This window comes from Piliocolobus tephrosceles, chromosome 1, assembly GCF_002776525.5.
Source record: "Piliocolobus tephrosceles isolate RC106 chromosome 1, ASM277652v3, whole genome shotgun sequence".
Lineage (NCBI taxonomy): Eukaryota > Metazoa > Chordata > Mammalia > Primates > Cercopithecidae > Piliocolobus > Piliocolobus tephrosceles.
Window position 1 is genome coordinate 30,489,938 of NC_045434.1, and position 12,545 is coordinate 30,502,482.

The 12,545-nt window shown below is 40.9% G+C and overlaps 1 protein-coding gene across 1 annotated transcript in view; it reads left to right on the forward strand.

Annotated features, from left to right (window-relative positions):
• DARS2 (aspartyl-tRNA synthetase 2, mitochondrial) overlaps nt 1-12,545 on the forward strand; it is a 34,958-nt gene that overhangs the window by 20,436 nt on the left and 1,977 nt on the right. The window contains exons 12-15 of the mRNA XM_023207185.2: nt 1,639-1,701; nt 6,361-6,513; nt 9,306-9,524; nt 9,756-9,866. Coding sequence (XP_023062953.1) covers nt 1,639-1,701; nt 6,361-6,513; nt 9,306-9,524; nt 9,756-9,866 — 546 coding nt within the window. The remainder of the gene's footprint in view (nt 1-1,638; nt 1,702-6,360; nt 6,514-9,305; nt 9,525-9,755; nt 9,867-12,545) is intronic.

The following is a 12,545-nucleotide window of genomic DNA, read 5'->3' on the forward strand; positions in this document are numbered from 1 at the left end:
AAAAAAAAAGAGAGAGAGAATAACATGAATAATCCTCACAGGGAAAACAGTAGCTGAGGTGTATTAATCACGTAGCGAGTGAGTTCCAAAATTATTGAAGTCCACTTGCTCTATTAGGATGGAAATAGTCCTCTGGGGAAAGTAAAGTCTGATTAAAGTTTGAGGTGTACTCTTATGTGAGCAGTTCTTGGGAGAAGCTGGTTTGACCACCACAGTATAGACTACCCTAAGGTCCCTCGATGCTAGAGGGCAGTGCCAGTGTGGGTGGGCAAGGCTTCGGAGATTAGCTCCAAGGCTAACGGTGTCACCCATCTCTTGGCTGTAGGAGAAGCAGTTGACAGTATATCCCGTCACAGCATGTGCTATCAAAATGTCTGCGGAACTCTTAAGTTTATATGTATTTTTGAAGTCCAGTAGTTGAGGTCAGTAATTCACACATGGGTATTATGATAAGGTTTGAGGTAACATTCCTGGGAGGAAGAGGGAGTTGACTCCAAGTTCTCACATAGGGGTAAGACATCATGCTCTTGAAGGGAGGGGGAATACACCCCAAAACATCAAACTGTGTAAGTGTTTGGATCACTTCCAAGTTATGTAACATGATAACCATAATGTCTCATTTGAAAGACCTTGAGATAATTTCAAAAAAGATAGAATTTTAAGAAACCTCAAATAATCAAATTCTGAATCCTTTTATTGATCTGAAAGTTTTCTTTCACAATTCAGTTGTAGACATTCATGTTGAACATTTATCCTGCATATTAGATATAAAAGGTCTTCTGTGGAATACATTCACAGCTATTTGCAATAAGAGCTGCATGCCCAGGGCGGTGGCTCACACCTGTAATCCCAGCACTTTGGGAGGCCAAGGCGGGCAGATCACATGACGTCAGGAGTTCAAGACCAGCCTGATCAACATGGTGAAACCCCATCTCTACTAAAAATACAAAAATTAGCTGGGTGTGGTGGCAGGCACCTGTAATCCCAGCTACTTGGGAGGCTGAGGCAGAAGAATCGCTTGAACCTGGGAGGTGAAGTTTTCAGTGAGCCGAGATCACGCCACTGTACTCCAGCCTGGGTGACAGAGCTAAACTCCATCATGAAAAAAAATTTTAAAAAGTTGCATAACTGGAAAAAATAAGCACTGTAACAAGCTTTAAAAATGTGTTCTTTGGTAGCATAAATTGATTTTTTTTTTTTTTTTTTTTTTTTTTTTTGAGGCAAAATCTCATTTTGTTACCCAGGCTGGAGTGCAGTGGCACAGTCTCGGCTCACTGCAGCCTCTGCCTCCTGCATTCAAGTGATTCTCCTGCCTCAACCTCCCGAGTAGCTGGGATTACAGGCATCTGCCATCACACCCAACTAATTTTTGTATTTTTAGTAAAGACGGGGTTTCACCATGTTGGTCAGGCTGGTTTTGAACTCCCAACTTTCAAGCAATCCACCCATCTCGGCCTCCCAAAGTGCTGGGATTACAGGCATGAGCCACCGTGCCCAGCCCAGGCATTGAATTTTTATTAAATCTTACTATTGTAATAGGAAGACACAAAATATATTTGTTTGTCATTTGATCGCATAACCATGTTTATGAAGCAAAGTGTCATAATGACAAATTTACTTTGATTTTTCTTTCATCAGAAATACTTAAAAAGGAAAGACATTGAATCCATCAGAAAATTTGCAGCTGACCATTTTAATCAGGTAAGGAGTTAATTAGAGTGGTTTTTTCCTTATAGAGATTCAATATTTTTAACTATTATTAACTAAACTATCATTATCATTAGTTTTGAGCATCTTGTTATTTCAGATCATTCTTCTGCCTTTATTTATTTTTTATTTTATTTATATATTTATTTTGGAGATGTGGTCTTATTCTGTCGCCCAGGCTGGAGTGCAGTGGTGCCATAATAGCTCACTGCTGCCTTGATTTCTTAGGCTCAAGCAATGCTCCTGCCTCTCTCTCAAGTAGCTAGGACTACAGGCTCAGGCCACCATGCTCCCCTGTTGCACCCCTAGTCCCAGCTACTTAGGAGGCTGAGGTGGGAGAATCACTTGAGCCTGGTGTTTGAGGCTATAGTGAGCTAAGATTGTGCCACTGCACTCTAACCTGGGCATCAGAGCAAGATTCCATCTTGGAAAAAAAAAATTGGCCGGGCGCAGTGGCTCATGCCTGTAATCCCAGCACTTTTGGGAGGCCAAAGCAGACGGATCAGAAGGTCAGGAGATTGAGACCATCCTGGCTAACACGGTGAAACCCCGTCTCTACCAAAAATACAAAAAAATTAGCCGGGCATGGTGGCAGGGGCCTATAGTCCCAGCTACTTAGGAGGCTGAGGCAGGAGAATGGCATGAACCCCGGAGGCAGAGTTTACAGTGAGCTGAGATTGGGCCACTGCACTCTAGCCTGGGCGACAGAGCAAGACTCTGTCTCAAAAAAAAAAAAAAAAAAAAAAAAAAAAAGCAAAAACTTAGCCAGGTGTGGTGGTGCACACTTGTAATCCCAGCTACTTTGAGAAGCTGATGCAGGAGAATCACTTGAACACAGGAGGTGGAGGTTGCAGTGAGCTGAGATCACACCACTGTACTCCAGCCTGGGCCACAGTCTCTAAATAAATAAATAAATATTAGCTGGGCATAGTAGCACATGTCTGTCTGTAGTCCCAGCTACTTGGGAGACTGAGGCAGGAGACTCACAAGCCCAGGAGTTCAAGGTTGCAGTGAGCTATGATCATGCCACTGCATTCTAGCCTGGATGACAGAGTGAGACCCTGTCTCTTAAAAAAAAAAAATAAAGAAAGAAAGGATCCGGCCAGGCACGGGAACACATACCTGTAATCTAGCACTTTGGAAGCCCAAGGTGGGAGTATCACTGGAGCCCAGAAGTCTGAGACTAGCCTGGGCAACATAGTGAGACCTCGTCTCTCAAAAAACAGAAAAAAAATTAGCTGGGCATGGTGGCAAACACCTATCATCCCAACTACTTGAGAGGCTGAGGTGGGAGGATCACTTGAGCCCAGGAGATGGAGGCTGCAGTAAGCTATGTTCACGCCACTGCACTCCAGCCTAGGTGACACAGTGAGACCCTGTCTCAAAAAAAAAGGAAAGAATCTTAGGTATGATAACAGGAATAAAATGAAACCATATGGGAGTAATTAAATAAAGTATGATATAGTCAAAGGAATTAATATTAAAGTTCCTTTTTAAAATCTTGTTTTCTAAGACTTAATAGAGGAATAATGCTCTTATAATGATATGTAAGAAAAGAAGGCTATAGAATTATATTTATACTGATTATAACCATGTAAAAACATTGTATTTGTATATTGAAAATGGACTACCTACCTCTACCACCATTTCCCAAGCCTCATACTTCAAGCACAAAGAACAATAAGTAGATTTTTATATAAGAAAAAAAGATTAGGATAGTGGTTTCCAAAATGGGTTGAGATAAAATCAGAAAAGTCAGGGCAATATAACAAGCTTTTCATAAAGTTAAACAAATTTAAAGAACTATCCTTTATTTCTCTGTTGGTGGTCGGGGGAGCGGGGGGATGAAATATGCCTTTTCTTTATAAAATTAAAAATTGGCAACCCTTTATCTTCCAATTTTGTTTATTTTTATTTTATTAGTATATAAAATCTGCATTTAAGAACCATAGGACCAGGAAATAAGCCTGAAGGTTAACTTTGGCAGCCTTCAGTTAATGGGACTATTATTACATTTTCTTCTTTCATTGTTCTCTTTCTTCTTCTTTTTCCTTCCTAATTTCCTGAACTTTTATGTAAGAAATGGGTACTACTACTACTATTTTTATTAATGTTTTAACTTGATTTAGCTTCTAATTGCTTTTAGAAGATCTTATGTGTTTTTAGCAACATATGGCATAGACATGGTTCAAAAAATAAAGAAGCATTAATGATGAAATGCAATAATCATTTGCTCTAGCCTGCCGCATCCATCCTAGTATTCTGCCAGAGTATCTCTGTTTTTGGAAATATCTCTACATACTTTTTTCTTTTTACTTAATTCATTTAAACCTTGTTAACTTCCTGTGATGAGAGATAAGGCTCACATAAACAGACCTCAACTAGTTACTCTGTACCTTCTGCTCAGCTGTCTTTCTGAACCTTTTCTTCATTCTTTTGAGTTGAAGTAACTCATCCTGGATCCCAGGTTTTCCTCTTTCTTTTTTGTGTTGGAGTATGTAGTCAAGTAACTTCCTAAGAAAGCATGTGAGAGATCAACTTACTGAGTTCTTACAAAATGTCTTTATGTTTAAAACCTCACCCTTGATTAATAATAATTTGGCTTAGTGCAAAATTTTGAATTGACAGCCATATCATCTTAGAAGAGTGCTGTCCAATAAAACTTTCTGTAATGATGGAAACGTTTTATGTCTGCATTGTTCAGTATAGTTGTTGCTAGCCAATGCAGCTAGTGAGCACTTGAAATAGGATAGTACAACTAAAGGGCTGAACTTTTTACTTTATTTCATTTTAATTAATTTAAATGTACATAGCCACAGTGCATCACTAGACAGCACAGCTTTAGAACATTTAAGGCATTGCTTTACTTTCTTCTCCCATGTATTGCTACTGATGAGAAGTCTGATGCTCTGATGCTTGTGTGAATTTACTCCATTATTTTTTCTCTTTGGAAGACCTGATTTTTTCTCTTTGGAAGCTTTTTGCCTTCTGATTCTTTATGTTCGGAAATTTCAGAGTTTGTTTGCCTTTTGATCATTTTTCATTCAATGTGTTACACACTTGAAGAGCCCTTTCAGTATGAAGGTTTATGTCTTTTTATGTGTAGAAAATTCTTTTATTATGTGTAGAAAATTCTTTTATTATCTAACTATTTTGACCTCATCATTTTTTCTAGCCTCTTTTTGGAATTTCTACTAGTTGTATGTTGAACCAATTTAACCTCTTTTCTTTGGCATGTCATTTTTCACCATTTTCTTTGTCTTGTTCTATTTTCCTGGAGATTTCTTCAAGTCTTCTGTTGAATTTTTTTTTTTTTCCCAGTAGCTTTTTTTCACTGCATCTTATTCTGGTTTTATTCATAAAATATCTTTTTGAATACCTTTGAGGATTCAAGTTCTCTTTTGGTCCCTAACTTATGTTTTCTCTGGGACTAATTTTTGGGGTTTATCTTGGTCTTTTTTTTTTTTTGTTTTTTTTAAATGCTGCAATGTTTCTTCAATGTGCAGTGATTGTTGGTTATCTGTACATATTCAAGAATGGGGCATTTTAAAAGCTGGTTGGGGCCAGGTGCAGTGTGACTCACGCCTGTAATCCCAGCACTTTGGGAGGCCAAGGCAGGCAGATCACTTGAAGTCAGGAGTTTGAGACCAGCCTAGCCAACATAGTGAAACCCCATCTCTACTAAAAATGCAAAAATTAGCTGGGCATGGTGGCACACATCTGTAATCCCAGCAACTAGGGAGGCTGAGGCAGGAGAATTGCTTGAACCCGTGAGGCAGACTGCAGTGAGCCAAGATCAGGCCACTGCGCTCCAGCATGGGTGACAGAGCGAGACTCCGTCTCAAAAAGGAAAAAAGCTGGTTGGAAGTGCGAGATCCTTACAGAGGCTTTGTAAATGGTTAGGTTTAGTTTAGCATGAGCAGCAAGGCCGCTGTCTGTTATCCTAGGCACTCAAGGCGTAAGAGTCCTGAGCCTCTCCAGAATTCTGCAGGGTAAAATCAGTTCCTTCTTGTGCTGAGGCCGCCTCCATTGTTCTTTATGCCAGACCTTCCTGCACCTTGCTTCTTTAATCATTCCTACTCAGTTCACTTGCAATCTGCCAAAAATTCACAGAAATCCGTCATCTGCTATTATTCTCCATTCTTCATCCCCTCCCCCTTTTTTTCATTATGTTGAAATGATTTTTTTTTTTTTTTTTTTTTGAGTCTCACTCTGTCACCCAGGCTGGAGTGCAATGGCCCAGTCTCAGCTCACTGCAGCCTCTACCTTCCAGGCTCAAGTGATTCTCATGCCTCAGCTTCCTGAGTAGCTAGGATTACAGACGCATACAACTGGCACAGCTAATTTTTGTATTTTTAGTACAGACAGGGTTTCACCATGTTGGCCAAGCTGGTGTTGAACTCCTGGCCTCAAGTGATCCACCCACCTCAGCCTCCCAAAGTGCTGAGATTGCAGGCATGAGCCACTGTGCACTTTATAAAATTCCCTTAGTATCACTTTGAATGGGTTCAGGGAGATAATAGAGATAATCTCTTTTAAATTCTCTTCTATTGGGAACCAGAAATCTTTGTACTATAAGAAGATAAATTAATCCCACTGTTTAAAAAACAAACAAACAAAAAAAACATGAATATGTCTTCTTCTTTTACACAGGAAATCTTACCTGTATTCCTTAACGCCAATAGAAACTGGAATTCTCCAGTTGCTAACTTCATAATGGAATCGCAAAGACTGGAATTAATAAGACTAATGGACACCCAAGAGGAAGATGTGGTCCTACTAACTGCTGGAGAGCACAGTAAAGCGGTAAGAAAAATTACTTCCAACCATCAGTGCTGTTGATGCTGAACAATGCCTTACTCTCCTATGTATATAGTATATGTTTGAACTATAGACTGTTAATTCATAAAATGAAGCTGCTCTGCATAAATCTTTTTTTTTTTTTTTTTTTTAAGAGACAGAGGTTTGCTCTGTTGTCCAGGCTGGAGTGCAGTGGTGCGGATCTTGGCTTACTGCAACCTCCACCTCCCAGATTCTAGAGATTCTCCTGCTTCAGCCTCCTGAGTAGCTGGGATTACAGGCGCACACTGCCACACCTAATTTTTTGTATTTTGGTAGAGACGGGGTTTCACTGTGTTGCCCAGACTGGTCTCGAACTCCTCAGCTTAGGCAATCCACCCGCCTTAGCCTCCCAAAGTGCTAGGATTACAGGCGTGAGCCACCGCGCCCAGCCTGCATAAATCTTATAGTACTTTATAATGCGCTGTATAAAAACTAAGGGTTGGCTGGGCATGGTGGCTCACACCTATGATCCCAGCACTTTGGGAGACCGAGGTGGGCTGATCACCTGAAGTCAGGAGTTCGAGACCAGCCTGGTCAATGTGGTGAAACCTCATCTCTACTAAAAATACAAAAATTAGCCGGGCATGGTGGTGGGCTAATTTTTGTATTTTGTAGTCCCAGCTACTCGGGAGACTGAGGCAGGAGAATGACCTGAACCTGGGAGGCGGAGGTTGCAGTGAGCCGAGATCGTGCCACTGCACTCCAGCCTGGCTAACAGAGCCAAACTCTGTCTCAAAACAAACAAACAAAAAAAAAAAAACTAAGGATTTTTTTCATTAGCTACCAGCCTCCATTGGCATTACTTTATTAAATAGATTAGACCTGACTCTAATTAGAAAAGCCACTTAGATTAAGGGGTAGTGAAATTAGTCATATAATCATGAAAAAATACTTTCAGAGTCAAGATTTCACAAATGAAGAAAATTAGGAGTCTCAAACTTTTGTACATAATACATTCCTAAATTGTGGAAGGACAGATCACACCACTGGAGAGCTGGTGGGCTGGCAGACACCCCTGGACCAACTTGGTCAAAGTGGGCCCCTTTTTCCTCAAGAACAGCAGCTGTAGGTGGTGAGTGCCATCATGCACTGGCTGAGTCATGAGTCTTCAGGGGATATGGAAGACTGAATTAGCTTTAGGAATCTTTGTAAAATACAGAAAAGTATAGCACAAAGTCAAACGTGAATATTAAAAAAGTACTGTAAAGATCAAGCATGATATAAATTTATTTTTTCACTTTAGTATATAGTTTTTTCCAAATGATAGTATGGATAACTAGTACTTCATCAAGGTCTTTCTTCAAATCTATATTTTCATTTATCATTGTTTCTTGCAAAGAAAAAGTTTCAGAGTTCATCTTCAAAGCTAAATGTAATCCCCGTCTCTCCTTCCCCTACAATAGTAAACTGAAGAAAGCTATTTATTTCCAAATTTTATTATGAATGCATTTCTTAAAAAAGAACATGGGATTTTGTTCTAAACTGATTTGATTATTAAACATTCTGTTGGTATGAACTAAACAAGCTGGTGTTTCATTCTCAGGAAGTTATAGGTCTGATTCCCACAAGGCCCTCCTTGAAAGAGAGCTAGAAACCAGACTTTTGAGGAATAACATTAACGTTCTGAAAATGTCACAATAAGGGTCCCTTATGTAGACATAAATGTAAGATAGAATGGGCTGCAAGATAACACCCTATCATGTCTCTAGGTATATGTCACTGTTCTAACCAGCTGTCCTTTGTCAGGGAAGTCCTGCACCTCATAGGTAGCACTTACTAAGCACTTAGTATTTGCCAAGCCCTGTTCTAAGCACTTTGTATATATTAACTCATTTAATCCTCATGCCAACCCTATGAAAGAAGTTCTGATACTGTTGCTATTTTAAAAATAAGAAAAGTGAGGCACAGAGCTTAAAATTTTGCTCACAGTCACACAGCTAGGAAGTGGAGGAGCTGGATTTCTAACCCATGAATACAGTGGCACAATCTGGGCTCACTGCAACCTCCGCCTCCTCCCAGGTTCAAGAGATTTTCCTGCCTCAGCCTCCCGAGTAGCTGGGATTACAGGTGCACGCCACCACGCCTGGCTAATGTTTGTATTTTTAGTAGAGACGGGGTTTCACCATGTTGGTCTGGCTGATCTCAGACTCCTGACCTTGTGATCCGCCCACCTCGGCCTCCCAAAGTGCTGGGACTACAGGTGTCAGCCACTGCACCCGGCCACACTCTTAAATGGACCTCTAATCCGCATTACCTGTAGTGATAGCCAGCCTTCACTGAACATTAACAGTGTGCCAGACACTTAGCAACTCCTTCAAGAGAAGTGAGGAATAATCAGAACGACTACCACTCACATACTTTTTCAGGTCCTGCACCTTATGTACATTATCTCACTTAAGCTTCACAGCAGTCTTTTGGAGTTGATATTTTTATCTCCATTTTACAATGAAAAAGGGTACAGAGAAGTTCGTAATTAGCCACACTGAGATTCAGACCCAGGTCTATGAAGTGCTGTTCCCTGTGCTCTTAATCACCGAGTTATTCGGTACTCACCCAATTAGTTGCGTCCGATGATTGTTCTCAACCTTGTTGCAATCAGACTCATCCTCAGATCACTGTGTCCTGAGGAGCAAAGGGCATCCTGTTAATTGGCTAATCCTTTCCTAGAGAATGGCCTGGCTTCGGAATCCAGGCTGTGTCTTTTCCTGCCTGCTCTGTAAAGAAGTTAACTCAATGTTTATGTCTTCTGTTTGCAGTGCTCTTTGTTGGGAAAATTACGACTGGAATGTGCTGACCTTCTAGAAACACGAGGAATGGTGCTCCGTGACCCCACTCTGTTCTCTTTTCTTTGGGTGGTAGATTTCCCACTCTTCCTGCCCAAGGAGGAAAATCCCAGAGAGCTGGAATCGGCCCACCACCCATTTACTGCTCCCCACCCCAGTGACATACACCTCCTGTACACTGAGCCCAAAAAGGTATATCTATACTTCCAGATTAAAAGGAAATGTGTATATAAAGGCAAAGATCTTCAGTCTTCAAGGTCTGATGAAAGATAGGACCCAGTTCTGGAAGCCCCAGAAGAAATTGTGGAGTTGAGTTAGGAGTTAGTAGTTAATACAGTGTCTTTAAGAATCTACAGGGTCTTTAACCTGTACAACAGAAAACCAGACATTTTCTCTAACATAAAGTCTCTGTGAATCTTCTAGGCCCGTAGCCAACATTATGACTTGGTTTTAAATGGCAATGAAATAGGAGGTGGTTCGATTCGAATTCACAATGCAGAGCTACAGCGTTATATCCTGGCAACTTTACTAAAGGTAACAAACATCATCTGCTGTCCTGGGCTTACTTTTTACCAGAATATTTTTCAGTTTTGAGTTGTTGTTGTTGTTTGCTTGTTTGTTTTGTTTTTGAGACATTCTGTCACCCAGGCAGGTGTCCACTGGTGGATTCATAGCTCACTGCAGTCTCAATCTCCTGCGCTTAAGACATCCTCCCACCTCAGCCTCCCAAGTAGCTGTGACTACAGGCACATGCCACCATGCCTGGCTGATTTTTTTAATTTTTTGAAGAGAGAAGTTTTCCCTATGTTGCTCACACTGCTCTCAAACTCCTGCCCTCAAGCAGTCCTCCTAGCTCGGCCTCCCAAAGTGCTGGGATTACAGGCATGAACCACTGCATCTGATTTAAATCGGCCTATTTTATTAAACATTTGTTATGAATGGAGGATTCACAAGATACAAAATAGCATCAGCTATCTCTACCTTAAATGTAGGACTTGGGAAAGTAAATAATATTAAAAGTAAATAATAATAATAAATGCTTAAATAGTATCTGGCACATAGCACTATTAAACAGCACTATTTAAGTACTAATTAATAGTGCATATTAAATACCCTTATTATAATAGAGCAGATAAATATCCTTCTTCTGCCCACTCTAAAGATGAGATTTACTGAGGCAACTTACTTAACTTGCCAAAGCGACAGTACAAAAGTAAGCAGAGTCAGGATTTGAATCCAGGTGGGGTGGCTCTTAAGCCCATGCTCCTAACCACTACCCTGCTTAAAAAAACCATGCAGCTTGAAAAAAATAAAAATCAAATCAAATGAAAACCATGCAGTCTGAAGTAACTAAAAATGTTGATAATGTTAGAGAAAGAGATGTTTGAAAAGATTTTATATCACTTAATTAGATACTACTTTAGCTATATTTAAGGCAGGGATATATTTTAGTGATAATGGAGTAATCAGGATTTTTAAAAGAAAAAGAAGAATCTGTACAGAGGCAGACCTAAGAATTTGAAGTTTGTTGGTGATGCTGTAGAAGGCTTGGGTAGGTTTCAGAAAGGGAAAGGTCTGAGAGAGTCTGGTCCTGAAAGATCATTTTGTGGGATTAACTGACAAGTGTGAGGTAGGATAGAACTTCACATGTAAGAGCAGGATTGGAGAACTCAGACCATGAGATGACTCCTTTAGCTTTAAGCCTTCAGTGTCCTTAAAGTTGATGGGCATTGTGAAATCCGTTACTTTTTTTTTTTTTGAGACAGAGTCTTGCTCTGTTGCCCAGGCTGGAGTGCAGTGGCGCAATCTTGGCTCACTGCAACCTCTGCCTCCTGGGTTCAAGCGATTCTTCTGCCTCAGCCTCCTGAGTAGCTGAGATTACAGGTGCGCGCTACCGTGCCCGGCTATTTTGTATTTTTAGTAGAGATCGGGTTTCACCATGTTGGCCAGACTAGTCTCGAACTCCTGACCTCAAGAGATCCACCCGCCTTGGCCTCCCAAAGTACTGGGATTACAGGTGTGAGCCACCTCACCCAGCCGAAATCTGTTAACTTTTCTCTTGCCAAGTCAAAGCCTCCAGTCACCCGTTGGGTTTTGTGTATTTGTTTTTAAAAAGATAGAGTCTCACTCTGTCACCTAGGCTAGAGTGCAATGGCATGATCGTAACTCAGTGCAGCCTCAAACTCCTGGGATCAAGAGATCCTCCTGCCCAGCCCAGCTTCCAGTCAGCACTTTTCAGCCTTTTTCATTCCTCCCATTATCAAACTTTTCAAGAGTCAGTAAGATTACTTTTTTTTTTTTTTTTTTTTTGAGACAGTCTCACTTTGTCACCCAGACTGGAGTGCAGTGGCGTGATCTTGATTCACTGCAACCTCCACCTCCCAGGTTCAAGTGATTCTCTTGCCTTAGCCTCCTGAGTAGCTGGGACTACAGGCACACACCATCACGCCCAGCTTTTTTTTTTTTTTTTTTTTGTATTTTTAGTAGAGACAGGGTTTTGCATGTTGGCCAGGCTAGTCTTGAACCCCCAATCTCAGGTGATCTGCCTGCATCGGCCTCCCAAAGTGCTGAGATTACAAGTGTGAGCCACTGCACCTGGCCTAGAATACATTACTTCTGTTGCTTCCCTAAACAGTGTTTCTCAGCCCTGCTGCACCTTACAATCAAATCACCTGGAAAGCATTAAAAAAAAAAACACTGGTGCCTTGGCTCCACATCAGACCAACTGAATAAAAAAGTTGTAAGCATGAGGCTTTGGCCTCTGTTTGTTTGAAGCTTCCCACTTGATCCTGATTTGTAGCCTGTTGGAGAACCATTTCCGAACACACTTTCAACATTTCTACACGTACTGCCCCACAAAAGTTACCCACAAAATCACCAAATCCAGTGTCCTGTTCTTGACCCTTAAGCTCTCCTTCCTCCCAGCAGCATTTGACAATGTTGCCCGCTGAGTAATGCTCTCTTCCCTTGGTCTCAGTGACAGCAGAGTTTCCTGCTGTTCATCTCCACGTCCTCGTTTGGTCTCACTCTGTTCGCATTGTGAATACAGTAAAAGCTGCATTTACTGAACACCAGGCATTTTTGTACATGTTACAATCATCTATGACTTGTCTTTTTCCCTTGCTAACCTGTAAATCACTTAAGGTAATTTTTTTCTTTACACTTTTCCAGTAAGTTTTTATTACTGGTTAAGTCAGGTCTAGGTGTTTTAAA